At 41.8% G+C, this 18,030-nt stretch overlaps 1 protein-coding gene across 1 annotated transcript; it reads right to left on the bottom strand.

The window, feature by feature from the left end:
• Positions 1 to 3,062: 3,062 nt before the first annotated feature.
• On the bottom strand, positions 3,063 to 11,923 carry LOC145434158 (uncharacterized). Its single transcript, XM_080311473.1, has 2 exons — positions 11,470 to 11,923; positions 3,063 to 3,164 (listed from the first exon to the last, which is right to left on the bottom strand). Exons 1-2 carry the CDS (start codon positions 11,872 to 11,874, stop codon positions 3,150 to 3,152), a joined length of 420 nt encoding a protein of 139 aa, XP_080167599.1. The 5' UTR covers positions 11,875 to 11,923; the 3' UTR covers positions 3,063 to 3,149.
• Positions 11,924 to 18,030: the final 6,107 nt, after the last annotated feature.

Raw genomic sequence — 18,030 nt, 5'->3', positions numbered from 1 at the left:
ACTCACCGCTGTGATTCTAGCAGAAAATGATTCGATCACTTTCGGTTGGTTCGGAACAATGAAATATTATCACAGGAAAAACAATTTCGCGACAGGTTTTGCGTAGGTTAGTTATCTATAGTGGAAGCCACTGAGCTACTGCAATAACTTTGCTTCTAGTGGTTGGAATCGAGCAAAATTTGGCATGCATTATCTCTACTGACAGCCTAACAATTTTATGGGGGTCGACACAAAAATTTTGAAATTTTATTTTTTCATTTTTTTAACCATAAATTCAAAACTTTTAACTGCAAGAATCTCGCTTACTGGTTGGAGTTGAGCCAAAGTTGGTGTGCGGCGTTTTTTTAACCAACCTAACAATTTTATCAAGTAGCCAGTGAAATCTGAAGGAAAGGTTTTTTTTAACAGCTATACAGTACAATGCGATGTATACAAAACACAATGCGACGCAATGAGCAGATAGGAGGATACAAAAACGGTCTCTATACCAATACCGAGAAACCCATTACCGAGAATGCCATTACCGGGAATGGGCATTAGCGATAGCAATGGAAAATGCCGAGAATGGACACCACGGATAATGGACAATGGACATTACCGATAATTAATATTGCCGATAATGGACATTACCGAGAATGTACATTACCAGTGGACATTACCGAAAATGTACATTACCGAGAATGTACATTACCGAGAATGAACATCACCAAGAATGTGCAATATAGGGTACATTACCGAAAATGGACAATGCCAAGAATCAAGCTTATTGAGACGGGAGTTGTTGAGAAATTTATACCTTATTGGTAGTTGTGGAAAATAACACAATATGACGCTTATCACCTTATCGGTCTGGTGCGCCACGACAGAAAATAGTACAACAAGAGATTTGACTCTAAATGATTTAGATTACCACGTTTCTGACCAGCGGCATATGCACCATGCCTATAGGCGATATATCGTACACGCATGGTAGGCCTATATGCACCGACAAGGGTGGCACGACAGCAGAGCGTAACTCAATGATATCGAGTTCATAAATCATACGTACCTACTACGTGCATACCTGCCTACATTCCTATTTGCATGCATAATTTAGATGAAAATGTACTCCTCGTGGTATAAATTTAAGGTGGGTTCGGGTTTCCAGTGCTAGGTGTATATTCACACCAGTATGTCAGGGGTGGTATAAGGGTGTAAATAAACTCTTTTCGCTAGTAACAGCGAAGGATTGGGCAAGCGAGTGGCGCAGTTGGTTAAACACTGCAGTCACGACACCAATGGTTACTGGGTCGAGTCTCGGCTCTGCCATGTTTCTATGTGTCGGAGGTTCATCTGGGCTCCTCATCGGCGATCCCGCTGTGATTACAGCGGCTTGAAAAATCCAGAGGAAGAGAGAGCCGAACTATTGAAAGATGGCAGCAAACGACCAGAAAGAAAGACAGCAAATATCTATTGAAATTTCCGTGCTGGTGACCCAAGTTGTTAAAAGTGCCAATTATGTGAATAAAACAAAACAAACAAAAGCTAAGGATACTCGTATGCCGAAAGTATCAGGGACAATGCGAAACTATTGCACGTATATCAAAAGTAGGATCTTATGCTGCTACAACCTGTGATGTTTGATATCATAGTGATGTTTGATATCATAGTGCTATGCTTTGTGCCAGAGTGATTCCCAGACTTTTTCTACGCAACGCCATTTCGGATTTGTACCAGATAGCCTACCAAACGCCCGCTCTCCCTACCAAAAAGTTGTTCTGTTCAATATGCACATGCCCTCACGCTGGACTGGGCGTCTGAAATCGGAAATGCCCGGGAAAACACTGACAGATAGAAACTTGTCAGGCTAAGGACTAGGAACTTGATTCCAGTGACGTATTGGCCGTGTCTTTTAATCCAGCGCACTGTTGGCCTCAATGAAACAAGCGGTTTTTCGTGTATCACTACTTGATGCCAGAATAGCTGATTTTCTCAGTTGTTTTGTTATGTGATGCTACATTTAGCCTGTCTTAAATCAAATTTTGACTACCTACCAAAAAGACCGTGAAAGCCTGCAGATCGAGTCCTAATCCGCCGCTGACGCTGATTCGTACTAGACATTTGGTAACGTATCGGAATACTATAGGATTTCAATCAAAGCAACACGCCACTATTCAATTGAAAGTCAAAGGCAAGGAATTAGACAAAGATTAATATTTTTCAGGCACATGCACAACATACGTTGAGGACCGGGGTAATGTTTTTGTGGAAATGTTCTAAGGCATGGGCGGCCAACCCGTGGCCCCCGATAATGTTTCGAGTGGTACACGAGGTAATTTTCGAAATTAGATATATTATAGAAAATGAATTGCTCGTTTTGTGAACTTGCAAGGCCAACCAAAAATTTCATAATTGACGGCCGCGACACAAAAATATCAGAATCCGACACATTATCAGCTCCAGGGTCCAGTCATTACAATAAAGTGAAATAGAAAAATTTAATTATCCCTCGATTTATTGCTTTCAATATTTGTGCCCCTCCTGAAGATGAAAAACGCCTAAATGTATACGATTTAGTCCAACTATATTCGCAATTTGGAGAGAAAGCTTTTTGGATTTGCGCTCGCACAAAAATCATCGACGATGCAACCTAGGCACAAAATGATTGAAGCATGTTAGCGGAAACCTTCGATATCGACATGTCCAGGTGCCGAATAGTCCTGTCCTGCAAACTGAGCCCAGCGGGCGGTATACAGTAGACCCGCAATGTACTCAAGTGTAATAATATTATTGACCCAGTTCATTTACGAAGTTTGAGAAATTATCGCGCATCGCGCGGCAAGTGGCCCATGCCGTGACTTGTCAATTGCATGTGGCACTTTAGCCGAAAAAGGTTGGTCACCCCTGCTCTAAGATCATCATCATTTTTTTTATTTTTTATATATCAAATCAATACATCACACGACTGCGATATAATGAAAGCATAGGAGATAGGATTCCTCCCGACGGCGAAAAATAGTATTTTTCATTCTTCATCTCCCTGAATCCCTCGGCATCTATATGATGTACAAAACTCGTGAACATTTTCTGATGCGTTGTATTATATAAATATAGGAAGAATTCTTATTCATTCAAGTCGGTCGGTGCAGCTGCGTCTGTAGCCGTCGGTGTCATTCATGCATCTCCTGCAATTAGGCGGGAACGCACGCATTACAAATATTTTACTAATTAGATTTACAGCGTGGTCAGCGATTATCCAATCATGCTCGAACTTGGGTTCCTGACCCGTATAAGCCTACGCCATTTCATTTTATTACTTGACTCTATATAATATATACCGATAGGGTAGCATATTTTGGAATCGGAAAAGGAGGGCAGTTGCATCAAATCATAAAAGTTGGTTTACCGAAATTGAAAACTGCTGATCTTGTTGTGTTGACTATCAAAAAGGTCAACAACCCACTTTTTACCGACACAGCTCTGGTGTTGACTAAAAAAGAGGTCATCATCACTTTGATTCAACTCCCGAAATACCCACTTTTTAACGATGCTTCTCTGGCGTTGACTAGGAAAAAATAAAAAAAAAGTCAGCAGTCCGACTCGACTCCTGAATGACGCGCTCAAACGTCCGCATGGCGCATTTCGCGTCATTTATGGCGATTTTCAGTTGACGCTATCCACTAGCCTAGCTGCCACAGCTGTAAAGGAGGACGAATTTACAAAATTGCGGACATTTAGGCGTAGGGAACATTTTCGATTTCCTGAAAATGGAGGACATGGTAAACCTCGACTCGGCGCGCTGTCTGCGCTGCCAAAATGGTTGGTGGCCATAAAATCTTTAAATAAAATAACCGCTGCATGTAGGTCAAGAAGGTTCGACATTGATATGTCCACTGTCCAGGCGCCGAAATCACCGGCGCCGAAATCACCGGCGCCGAAATCACCGCCGAATAGTCCAGCGCCCGCAGCTTGAGCTGCGCGTATCAAATGAATCCCGTGTCGAACTGCTAATTTGGAATCGTGTGCTGGATCAAAGACAACCTTATCGCTTTACCGCGATCTTTGGAGCTTTGCAGGCAAATCTAGTGTCCGACCAACCCTAATGTGACATCAAACCGACTTGCGTGATACAGCGATGGGCACATTTTTACATCATCAGCCCATATCATAGTAGCATAATTGATGGGACTGTTACATATTAGTTATGGCACCGAACACAGTTGATTTGGAAACGACCAAATCAATCACAGAAGATCGAACATTACGCGACTAAAATTAAATGATGCAAATATGTACATTAGGCGATATGTCTAGTGCGGTAGCGACCAAAATGTATATTGTATATCAGGGGCGGGCAACATACGGCCCGCGGGCCGGATCCGGCCCGCAAAGAGAATTTGTCCGGCCCGCGGACAGATTTCCGTCTTACATGATAATGTGGCCCGCGGCCCAGTCTGTTGAGATTCCCCACTACTTGCTTACTACGTCAAATTTTAGTGACTGAATGTTATTATGCGCAATACACCGCGTTGCGAGAAAGGAGCTTACGCATTAGTTCGTCGAAGCGAGAAGACTTGCATTATCGGCATTTACGATGCACTCAACCCTAATGTCGTCTGTGGTAATCATGATTTTAGTCGACTACAATGGTCATTTACATCAGGCTGATATTTCTTATTTTTAATTCCAACCACCGACTTGTAGCATGACACACTTCTAGGCTTTTGTAAGGCACCGCTTATGCCAGTGGTCGCCAACTCAAAACGGTCGCAGGCCACTTTTCAAATTTCGTAAAGGGTGCGGGCCGCATGAATTCAATATCGAGATTAATTAAGCCACACAGCTGAACAACGACGCTATCTCGTCACCTACTCAACCCTTATGGATTGATATCTTGGTTAATTATGGTTACCGGGCTTATCGAACGCCTTGAAATCTTAATTAGGGACTGCACCGTGCGTTGGTTGATCAGAGAGAAGCAGACATGGCGGCGCCTGTATGACAATGTTATTCTCAAATTCACATTGTCTTCGTCATTATCGGCAAGAAATGGCTTTGAAGTGACATTGCTGTCGTTGAAATACATTCATTAAATACGATTTATTCCTTGTATATGTGGATGAATGGGCGAATAATGTATCGATTCAGCAATCCGGCCCGCCAAGTACTTTATTTTCCTATATCCGGCCCGCCGACTGGAGAAGTTGCCCTCCCCTGTTGTATATCCTTCGCGACCAATACTGCAAAAATCACAGGCGTAACCGACGCGGTTGTCAGCTGCAGAAAGGCAGTTGGTGGAATTCCTTGCTTGCAACGCTAAATATGACATAATTAGAAATGTTTGCCAAGCCAATTGGTAATGCAATCAATGACCTAATTTCGCTCGCGTACAAATGGCAAACCAACTTAGCAGGAGATCGCGTTCAGTTGCGCAGCGCAGATGACTCTCGCTAATTAATAACGCGCTTCTCGGTAATTGGCACCGCGCAACACTGATAATACGAATTACAGGGCACGATGGGCTGGCTGAATGTATTGCGCGACTGAAAACAAACACGAATAAAGGTATGATTTCAATTTTGGTTTCGATGGAGATTTTTTTCAAGACTTGATGTACCCATGTATGATGCGTACCCGCCGATTTTAGGACAAAAAATCGGTAAAATCTTGCTCATTTTACATGGCAAATGACGGTATATATTGGCACTAATAAACTATGAACGTCCGCAATCATATAGTGACGTTTCAATGAAATCGCTTTACAGCATTGTTGTGCCAGTATCTACTACTTGTATTGTAATTACATTTTTTATGAAACATTAAATTAAATTGAACGGTTTCTTCTCGATTCGCATCACTTCAATCAATACTCAATTCGGACTCGACCACTCGTACGTATCCGTGTACCCTAATCAAAGACAGGTCAGACAGGTCATGGGTTCATTAGAGAGGCTGCTTGTTATGTCACCGTTTCTAAATATATTGACTAGTGATCATTAGGGCGAATATTTGACCTAAAAAATGGAAAATTCTTACCTCAAAAATCAACATTTTGACATTTTTTGACATTAATAAACTCAATTTTGACCTAATGTATGTAAATTAGGTGTTTTCCCACATAATGTTAGAATTGTAGGCCTACTACTTATCTTCATTTCTGGTTGGAACTGTCTGTCCTTATGACGTAGCTTGGGCTGAAAAAACATTTTTGACTTAAAACTGGCAAACTTTTCCATGAAAAAAAAACTATATTTTAGCGAAATCTGGACCCATGAAGAATTCCACTAGTTACATCATGCATTATGGCAGAAATATTTAATATTTGTTGTAGTACAACGAAAGATACTTTCCTACATTCTAGGATAGAAAGTGTCTGTCCTTACTAAGCAGTTTGCTAAGAATGGAGAGAGAACGTTCAACAGCAGCAGTTGTTGGCTGGTGACACACCGTGCTGCTTCATTCTGACAGTGTTATCTATACTCTATACATCACAATTTTTCATCTTGCGCTTCTTGATATAAGAACCAATGCCCTCGAAGTCTTGCTTCATTGCGGTTGTCAACCTATTTGCTTCATTTGGCCGTTTATGATTTACAATGAGCAGATAGTGGGCCATCTACAACGGTTAGGCGTATAAAGTAGGCTATACAAGCTGTAAAATGTCAAATGAAAAATTCACCGACAGTGCAAACATCTACGATACAAACGAAATGCAGGTAGCAAAACCATTTAGACTTTGAAAACAGTTTTGATAATTGTTGACCTAACGCTACGATTTTGACAAAATCTTGACCTATTTTGACATGTCAAAAAAATAGCCCTGGTGATCATAGTATTGCCGCATATCACCACTTTACAATCATCCTAAACTTAACTGCATAAGGGCGGATTGTCCGGCAAAACTTTTGTATAGTGAGGCCTATACATCTGATTTGCGTAGCCTATGTCACACAAATTTGGGCGAAAACATATCGACAACTCATTTGATTTGAAGCATTCTGTACTTGGACTATCGTGGTAAACTTATCAGGATCGGGGGCATCGGTTGCACAATACTATATAATTGAATAGTATATTCATATTGAAATGAACCCGAATATTTTCGGCTGACACTCGTCAGGGGTAATCGTCAGCAACTAGTAGAAGTAGAGAATAAGAAGGAACATTGTATATCAACAATCGTATCACAAAATATGACGTCACCAGCATGAAACTTCGAATGAGAGAGCGTTCAGTGCACTATTCCTAGGTGGTACACGAACTCCTTCTGTTGACAGAGTTTCGGTTGGTGTATTTCAGGGCCGGCCAACCCGTGGCCCGCGGGCCACATGTGGCCCGCGAGAAGGTTTTGAGTGGCCCGCGAGGTAATTTCCGAAATTTCTAATGTTATCAAAAATGGATTTCACATATTGTGAACCTGTGAGGACGCCTAATGTATCAAATTGAATCTAACTATATTCGAGATTACGAGACAGAGTGTCGTTCAACATCTGCGACTGTGCGTTTGCACTCGCAGAAAGACCGTCGACTATCAAACCTATAGGCACAAAATGATTGACGCATGTTGGTCGAAACTTTCGATATCGATATGTCCAGACGCCGATAGCCCAGTCCTTGCAAACTGAGCCCAGCGATATACAGCAGGCCCGCAATATAGTCAGGTGACAATATTATTGACCAGTGAACTTCAAAAAATTTTCGCGCTTGGCGCGGCTAGTGGCCCTCGCAGCAGTTCGCCAATCAAATGTGGCCCTTTGGTCGAAAAGGTTGGCCAGCCCTGGTGTATTTTGATAAAAGTCGACTCCGAGGCACACAAGTGGCAGTGTGAACGACCCCTCCCAATAACCCAAAATTAGTCGTCTCGATAATTATTCGCACAAATAGGATTATCCAACAGATGTTTGCCGATTGCAGAATTAATGGCCTTCGATCGGTCAGCATCAAGCTTGAGTGGATGAGTTAAGGGTGAGCTTTACACCGAGCGTGATGCACGTGTTCTGATATCAGATAACTCTGACAACAGAAGGAGTTCGTGTACCACCTAGGAATAGTGCACTGAACGCTCTCTCATTCGAAGTTTCATGCTGGTGACATCATATTTTGTGATACGATTGTTGATATACAATGTTCCTTCTTATTCTCTACTAGTTGTTGACGATTACCCCTGACGAGAGTCAGCCATCATTTCAATATGAATATACTATTCAATTGTATACTGAAGTTTTGTACCTCCAAGAAGCTCTACAATACTATATGTTCGAATATCCTATTGATCAAACTAGTCGTAGACTACAATTTCAATTTACCTGGTGAGACCTGTCCTATATGGTGTGGACAGAAGGAAATCTCACGGTTCAGTGAAATAGGTTTACGTCACATTTTCCCCTTGGCTAGAGGCAATTTGACGGTCATTTTTAACCGGCTTGTCGAGCATCAAATTTGATAAAACGGGTAGCAATCGAAAGCTACCGCTGTACTGATTACGAAAATATAAATTTTATTTCGTTGATGGCCGTGGAACCCCCACAACCAGCCTCGAATTTTTTATTGTTATGAAGAGTGGCATAGTGACGCAACAATGCTGTCTGGCCAAACGATAGCGTAGCTGAAGAGAAAATGAGTGGTTGCGCGGCGAGAGTGACCGCTCAGCTGGCGTCGCGGCAATGGGCAATGATCGAGCTTGTGTTTCGAAGTGCAATCGCGTCGCTGAGAATCATTGCGCTGTTAATACTTTCTATAGTCGCTTCGGTAGAAGCGAGCACACAAATTATGTGTGAGCAGTGAGCACACATTACCAGCCTTTCCTTGACCTGTAAGGGTAGTACTTGGTCCTCGAATGCAGTAGGTAAAATGTTGATTGAAGGTTTACAGCAGGGGTGTCGAACTAAACTGGGGTCGCGGTCCGGATTCAATCCTTTATTAGATAGCTTGCGGGCCGGACAAGTCAAATGATTCCAAAAAGTTACCACCAAATTCTTATACCTTTGTTTTTCACAGGAATGCTCTATTACCAAGCCTAGACCAATATAGCCCTTGTCAGGAATATGGAAAAGATTAAACTAAACGGCGACGTTGGAATTTGGTTTATCATTTTTCAATCACCATTTGGATTTCTCTGAATGTCGGAGACCTTCTGCGTCAGTGCGTCAGAAGTACAGCCTACTGTATCATTGCCGCGACGCCAGCTGAGCACTCACTCTCGCCGCGCAGCCACTCATTTGCTCCTCAGCTACGCTACGCTCTCGTTTCGTCAGACAGCATTGTTGCTTTACTATGACTCTCACCATAACAATGAAAAATTCGAGACTGATTGTGGGGGTTCCAGGACCATGAGCGAAATAAAATTTATATTTTCCTAATCAGTACAGCGGCAGCTTTCGATTGATACCCGTTTCATCAAATTTGATGCTCGGCAAGCCGGTCAAAAATTACCGTCAAATTGCCTTTAGTCAAATGGAAAATGTGACGTATACAAATTTCACTGAGCCGTGAGATTTGCTTGTGTCCACACCATATAGGACACTATGATGAGACGCACTATACTTCGGTAATGCATATAATCAGCGGGAAGGGCAGAAGACTTTCCTCCTAGAATTCGGAAATTGATTTCGTGAAGTACTGATGTTGTCATATTCGAAAAGTGACAAGCAATTGCGTCGTCATTATACGTTCTGCCCGCGATCGGATAATTGGTATTTGGAATTGGCAATATGACGACACAATTTCACTTTCTCAATCATTACGAGGTTTTTGTAAATGCTGGAACTCACACGAACTCGAACATTTAATGACCTTATTGTGGCATTCGCTATTCTCATCTTCGATATCCTTCAGTCGGTTCTCTCCCCCCTTTGTGATGTACTCGAAACGGTGTACCATTTCATTATTGTATGTCCGGAATATCAATTTCATCGCAGATTTCTGCGCGACGAGTGTATACTAGGCTCAACCTTCATGCTTCATTTTACTCTAGGGGCCGGCAACCTTTGTATGCAGCGTGACAAAATGTCAAAAATGAGAAATTATTGCTAACTGGCGTGCCAAACATTTTTTGTCATACTTAGCGTTTCAAGAAAGGAATCCACCAACCGGTTATCTGCACCTGGCAGCAGCCTCGGTTATGACTGTGATTTTTAAATTATTGGTCGCTACCTCACTAGACATATCGCTGTACTATATTTGCATCATTTATTTTTCGTCGCGCAATTATTCTGCGGTTGCTTTGGTCGTTTCCAAGTCAACTGCGTTCGCTACCATATCCAATCAGTGACATGCCCATCAATGTTGTTACGATGATATGTCCTGATGATGAAAAATGAGCCCGCCCCTGTATCAGTGTATCACACAAGTTGGTTTGATGTTACATTGAGGTTGCCCTCTGGCACTAGATTTGTCTGCTAAGATCCAGATGTCGCGGTAAATCGGTGAAGGTTGTCGTTGCTCCCGATATATTGGAATCGCTTACACGTATCAGATAACACTAAAATAAAAGCTACTTTCGTGAGATGAGCACGATTAGAAATCCACATTTAGACAGTGAAGACACTTTCTTCATCGGTGGGTCTCATTTGATACGCAAGGTGCTGGACTATTCGACGCTGGTCATTCGGACGGTGGACACGTCAATGTCGAACGTTTTAGCCAACATGCGGCGGTTATTTATTTTTCAAGGTTTTATTGCCGCCAATCATTTAGCAGCTCACACACTGCGCGGAGTCGCGTGGTCGCATGTTGCCCGTAACGCAACGTCGATGTCGTGTCCTCTATAGAGTGAAAATGTCCAGCGCTGAAATGCCGGTTCATATAATAGTCGCGCTCCCGCAGGTTGCACAGTGCACAGTGCACACTCATCGACTAAAGCGTCCAAACGGTATGATACGGTGTTAAGATTGTTAAGTTGCCATTCTTTCATGATTGCTAATACGGTTGGACTGATGTCTGCACATTATGCATATTTGTGGGGGTACCCACACTATAAACTTGAAATCAGGTCCCTATAAATCGCGCGAAGCGCGGAAAAAAATTTCAAGATAATTAAAATCTGCCCCGAAAGACTCTATTTGATGTTGATTTACGAAGTATTTTTGGGTCACCTACGAACCCTGCACATTTTAAAAACCTTCTGTTTTACTTTTTTGTTAAAACATGGTTATAATATGCTGTTTGCGTGAAATCATTTGGCGTGCCATGAAAAATCATCTCACGTGCCACAAATGGCACGCGTGCCGGGGTTTGCCGATCCCTGATTTACTCTATTTGATGTGCTATCTAACCCCACCCTATCGCCCGTTGTTGCTAAATTGTTCTATCCAGTAGTAGATTCATCTGGGTTCCATTTTCATGAATTTGTTTGCGTCTGTGGAACACAAGACCTTAACAGGGGATAAGTGCCACTGAAAACTTTTAATGATAATATTAATATTAATCCTTCAGTAACGGGTCCCCTCCCAATTATTTTGGTTTGTTTCAAGACTGTTATCCAATACTCACCGAGAGTATTTCTCGCAGCATTTCGTCCGACGGGGCGGATCTTTTGCCACCTGGTCGGAATCCGAACGACCAATGTTGTCTTTTATCTTTATCGAAGTCGTCCACTACTGGCCAGTCGGTTGCTACTTCTTCAGCGCTATCCAAAAGGCTGTTCGGAATATCGAAATACAACGACCTTTTGCCACCAGGGCGGAACCCAAATGAAAAATGTTGCCTATTGACGAGATCCCGTTCGGTGTTGTGATAAAACGATTTCTTCGGCACGTACCCCAGTGATAGTTGTGCGTTTTGTTGCGAAACTTTTGACAGCGGATTGTCGTTAGCGTTGGTCAGACTTCTGCATTCCATTGTGGATACCCATAGTAAAATTACCCCTATTGATCCGAGCATCGTCTTGTTTAACATTATCCCTTGAATAAAATAACGATACGTTTTCCGTAGTAAATTGTGACGTGCTACACTATAATCAACGTAATGAGATTTTTGTACTTATCGTATAGCGTTCAGGTGTTCAGCTTCACGCATATCCATATAGCTTACGTTAATTCTGGTGTTCGACGTAAAAACCAACCAGAAAAAAGATCTAGTTGCAAACACCATGAATAGTGATGCATAAGCATAAGCATACATCCTCCTTATGTACGACAAGTCGTTCCACTGATAAGATGGTGGGTCGCGACTGCTATTTGAAGCTTTCCATTGTGATGCGCCTGTAAAAAACGCACATTTTTATTCTGCGAATTCATGTATAAGTGAATTCCTAATACGTTGTACGCTGCAAATCAATTTCGTGTTATTCAACTATGTCTGGGAATATGGAATTCATTTTCGACGAGGGCAGCAATCGATTTTCTGAGGTCAGGGAGAGTAACTCGATAGCTATAGATGCCACGAGTGACGAAAGGCTTGTATTGAAAAAGGCGACTAAAACTGCACTCAAGTCAGTCGGATGAAATCAGCTTGATATGTCATCCAATGTTCCCTCTAATTTTTGAGGAGTCTGCGCACACTCACCAACTCACTGCGCAGACTCTTGAAAAACAGTGCATAACGACTAAAAAAAGGTCATCACTTCGGACTTTTTGTACGCAACTTGGATTTTCTGTGCGCAGAGACCGTGCTAGCACTGCGCATTTGCGCACGTGCGAAGCTTAGAGAGAACATTGATGTCATCAATACACGGCGCGTGTGACGGAATCAATGTTATATTAGGCTGTATGTCATGAGACGTTACGAATTATAATTTCAACAAACCAGATTGATAGTTTATTCTACCAATATAGGCAGAGAATGTTTCTAAGACTTGTTTGTGTATGCAAATCGATACTCTAAACCAGTGGTTCTCAACCGCCAGTCGGTGGCAAGATTTCTGCCGGTGCGCCATATATATATTATACTTTTATATCTCAGTTCCAAAAATGCACTATATCGAGTGCTTGTCCAATTCCATTAATTTATGAAATAAAACATTTGGAAGTTTGCAAGGCATTTTTCTGCGAGATGTTCTAATGTATAGAGTTCATGGTTTACTTTAGGCGTACGTCAGTATACATATAGTGCAGGGGTTGGCAACCCCCCGAACGCGTGCCATTTGTGGCATCCAAGATGATTTTTCATGGTACGCCAAAGGATTTCACGCAAACGACATATTATAACCATGTTTTTGCAAAAAAGTGAAACATAAGTTTTTAAAATCAACACAAAATAGAGTCTTTTAGAGCAGATTTCATGTATCTTTAAAAAAAGTTCCGCGCTATGCGCGATTTATTGGGCCCTGATGTCTGGAATATATTGGGGGACTCCCAAGAAAGAAATATATATGTATACAGAACATGTCTTTTTAAAATATGCATAATGTACAGCGAGTCAACCGTATTAGCATATGAAAGAACGTCAACCAAATATCGTATGAAACCGTTTGGATGCTTTAGTCTAGCAGGGTTCACTGTGCAGCTTGCGGGAGCTCGACTATTTCATCAACCGACAGGTCGGCGCTGGGCACACGACTCCGTGCGATGTAGGTGATATGCACTGCCAAAATGATTGGTGTCGATAAAACCTTGAAATAAGATGACCGCCGCATGCTGGCCAAAACGCTCGACATTGATATGTCTACTGTCCAGACGCCGCAGTGACGACCGCAGAATAGTACCGCGTCCGCAGCTTGAGCCGCACGTATCAAATGAGACCCGCCAAGGAAAATAATGGGCCCCGTGTCGAAATGTCAATTTGGAATCGTGTTCGTCTCTTGGAAGGACATATTCTTTCAGTTTCGTCTGGTGTGCACGCGATTCCAATATACCTGGAGCAACCACAATCTTTACCGCGACCTTTGCAGACAAATCTACTGTCAGACCAACCTTAATGTAACACCAAACCGACTTGAATGATACCGGGGTGGGCACATTTTTCATCATCATCAGACCATATATCATCGTGACAACACTGATACATGGTCTGTCACCTCTTGGATATGGTACCGACCGAACACAGTGAACTTGGAAACGACCAAAGCAACCACAGAAGATCGATCATTGCGCTACTGAAAATAAATTATGTAAATATTACGTAGGGTCTACACGTAAGCGATAGGTCCAGTGCGGAAGCGACCAAAATTTATTCCGTTCGCAACCAATAATTTAAGAATCACTGGCGTAACGGATGCCGATAACAGCTGCAGAAAAGCGGTTGGTGGGATTCCTTGCTAGAAACGTTAAATATGAATAAATTTAGTGTTTGGCAGGCAAGTTGGTAATAATTTGATATTCGTTTGACATTTTGGCACGCTGCACACAAAAGGTTGCCGACCCCTGATATAGCAGATTTTATATCGGACATAATAGACTCTATTGCAATTAAAACAGCAAAGTCACAGTTATTTCAAAGGAAACCGAACAATCACAATCAAGGAAATTGTGCTGAACAGGACTTCGCGAGCTTCGCCTTGCAGAAACCTCAATAGAGCCACGTATTAATATTTAATATCAAAATTCGGTATTACATGAAGTTTTCAATATTACATTTGAGTGTACATGAATTTGTCGTAATTAAATTTAGGGTGAATATCGATTTTTGAAGGCTTAGCGGTCCGCAATATTTGTTTTGCAGTTTTACCGTTCCGCAAAGTCAAAATGGTTGAGAACCACTGTTCTAAATTGTTTCACAAAAACGCCAGGGATGCAGCTCCATAAACCGTCTCAATGGACCAAAGAATATGCTTGATCAGGACTATACATCATCATTCATCATCTAGCATTTTTACAGCCCACAATTATCGTCATCAGGAAGTTCATTCTGTTCAAACCTGTGCAAAGCTGCTGAACCGAGGGCGATGTCGAGGTTTCCATTTATTCCGTATCGTGCACGTCGACTATTTCTAGAACAATAAGTCAACAACAACAACAACATGTTTTTTCAAAAGTATTCAGAAAATATGACATAATTATAAAGTTTTATAGATTTTTTAAATGACATGGTTTAAAACATTGCAAAACATGTTTTAAACGAAGTGTTTTAAAACACCTCTTATATCAAATGTAACCCTGCGTTGCTTTTTTGTAGAGGTGAGCAGCTGATGGCCTATGGATTTTTTTCTCTAATTGCACCACTTAGATTGCACAAACGCATACGTTTGAAATCGAACTTGGCAGCTTTAACACTAACAGAATACCGTACACCAGGGGTCGGCAACCTTTTGCTAGTCACGGGCCAAATGTCGAGTGCAGAACTCGTTGGCGGGCCGGACTTTTCATACTATAATTCACACTCACTGCAGTATATTACGCTACATTTTTGCGATCTCAATCATACCAATCACAAAAAGATAAAATGTATTTACGCTTAAACAACACAGCATCAATGTGACACTTGATGCTGCTTTCTTTCTGAACGTTTTTTCAACATGTGGTTCCAAGTCAGATGAAGCAAGAAACTGAACATTTTCTAAATGGGCGTCGGACATGTGCGATCTTAGTTTGTTCTTCGTGAATTTCATTATTGAAAACAATTGTTTACATGTGTATTTGCAACCAAACATAGATGCCCTCTATTTTGCATGTTTGGTCAAGCTGGGACCACTTTCAAGGAGGAACTTTTTGTGAACATCAAGCCGCGATATGCCCCTTGTATGATATATTTCCTCCCTCCCTGCCTTGCATTTCAATAAGGTGCAATTAAAATTTTGTGGGAATTTTATTGACGTCCACATCAAAAGGAGTACTGAATAACCTGACTTTATTTTCTAGAGAACGAACGTCGGAAACGCGTGAGGAAAATTTAGTAACTCAATTTCGTATCGCAGTGACTATAATACAGTGTTGCAACTAGGTTTGCTTTCTTCCAGTGTAGGAAAGTGAGTATGGTTTTTTGTCCAATTTACGTCCCGTTTACATGCCCAGAGTCACAGTTTCGTTTCAAATACGAGTATCAGGTTTTCATGTATCAGCTGTTTCTTCCCCTAAAGTTGCAAATTCAATTTATTCGGATGTGACGTTAAATATAACAAGAAAACCAAGTTTAGGATACCTATTCCGCATCACGAATTTCTATGGCGCCAATGTTTTTATTTGCAAGGGACCATGCTATTTAATTTCTAAACTTGCACACTCGTGCAACCATAACTTCTCGACTTAGCCAGCGAACATCGCAGAAATACAGAACATCGTCATATAGGTTTTCTGCCTCTAGTAAGATGTGGCGAAACTGTCGTTGATTCACTTTTTGTGGGACATACTACAAGTAGGCCGATACCGGCTACGCACCAGTTTTATGCCGTGACTATAGACTAGTACAATTTACTTTATCGTGACAATGCTACAATTACTCTACACCAGTGGTTCCCAACGTGGGCGATTTGGCGGTCCAGGGGGGCGAAAATGACGAAGGGGGCGATAGGGGGGGCGAAAATGGACAATCCACCTATCAATGCGGAGAGAAAAACGTTATTTTGAGCTCTGAGCGGAGAAAAATGACCTTTTTTTTTTAGTCAACCCGCCGGTGATTACAGTTTGTATGCCCATTTTTCGGTACACAGAATCTAGGGGGCGATGATCGGTGTAAAGCTTGAAAAGGGGGCGATGGTTCGAAAAAGGTTGGGAACCACTGCTCTACACAGTGCTAACTCAATTCAATAAGAAACTACGGGCCGTATTTTCGTGATAACTAATAATGATGCCGCGGGCCGGGCGATTTCACATGGCGGGCCGGATCCGGCCCGCGAGCCGTAGGTTGCCGACCCTTGCCGTACACTATATAGTATATACTGTCCCCGGTTGACGAAAACTGATTCGGGATCAATAGCCTAAGATTAAACTCCGATATCAGGGATATCTAGACTAGATATCCCTGTCCTATACCTGTTATTTTCGACTTTTATTTGAAGTAATTTGGCGGGACTCAGCAACTGTAACACTCCTAGCTTTTACTAGTACCCGTACGCGAAGTTCGTACAATATTACTACTTGAGAAATCGTGTTTAGTGTTATAAAAACTGGGAAATGTGACATTATATACAAACTTGTGCCAAAACGTTCTGGTGTCCACATTAAAGCAGCTTGGTAGGGTGTGGACTGTGGATGGGTGTACGACTGTACGCTGCACGCAAGATATACAAACTACATGTCTTGTTTGATTCTACAATCGTTAAACGGGTACATATAAAATCTCATCAAATGGTAAACTATGTCGCTGTGAACGGTGCTATTCATTTCTCCTTTTCTCCTCCTGTGTGATCACAAATTCAATGCATGGATCACATCTGTACATATGGCCAATTAATCATCTTTAGGTAATTAAATTTTGTAAAGTACCGCAGTCATCCCGTGGGAGGGAATATATCGATTGTATCGGCTACCAGAGGACATTTCGAGTTTAGACTTGCAAATCGTCGGAATTGTCGAATAATTTCAAATTGAATCGGATGTTTTCCTATAACAATCATTCAAAAATCAAGAATGATGAACGGCATTTCAAAACGAAATACATTATTCATGCGTTGCGGTTCAGAAAATGTCAGTTTGTCTAATCAACTTATAAATTTTTGTTGGTGAAAATGCTAGAACGTCAAATGGTTTTGTGAGTAAAAATGTCTTTTACGGCGTAGATCTGCAATCGATTACGCCGATAGCTCTTCAAACTATTAGTTCTCAAATAACGCGTCAGGCGAATTAAGATTCAATATGCTTATATTGTCATGCTGCGAGAGAGCGGTTCTGAACCTTTGTGACCTTGAGGCACCCAATCATATGAAATAATTATCGCAGCGATCAGGACAGAGCCAAAGCGGACATGTTGTCGAAAGCTGACGAACTGAATTGAGAATATATTCCAACCGGTAGTCATGTCACCGGATAATTACCAAGCCTATTGTGTCACAACAATGTATACAGTTTGTGCTGCGCCGTATTCCGCTGTCTCTTGGCGAATTTAACATCGCAGCGCAGAGGCGCCAGTAGTGCTTTTCCACCCTCGATCCACAATGCGTCGGGTTTAAAATACGTAGAATCAGTGCCTAATGGGTCCAAGCTAAACAAACTATAGGGCACAGTCTTTCAATACCTCGTT

Source organism: Botryllus schlosseri, chromosome 2 (genome assembly GCF_051294905.1).
Source record: "Botryllus schlosseri isolate E-star chromosome 2, Bs_hap1, whole genome shotgun sequence".
NCBI classification, from domain to species: Eukaryota; Metazoa; Chordata; class Ascidiacea; order Stolidobranchia; family Styelidae; genus Botryllus; species Botryllus schlosseri.
The sequence above is the reverse complement of the archived record's forward strand: the minus strand, read 5'-3'. Positions and strand labels throughout refer to the sequence as shown.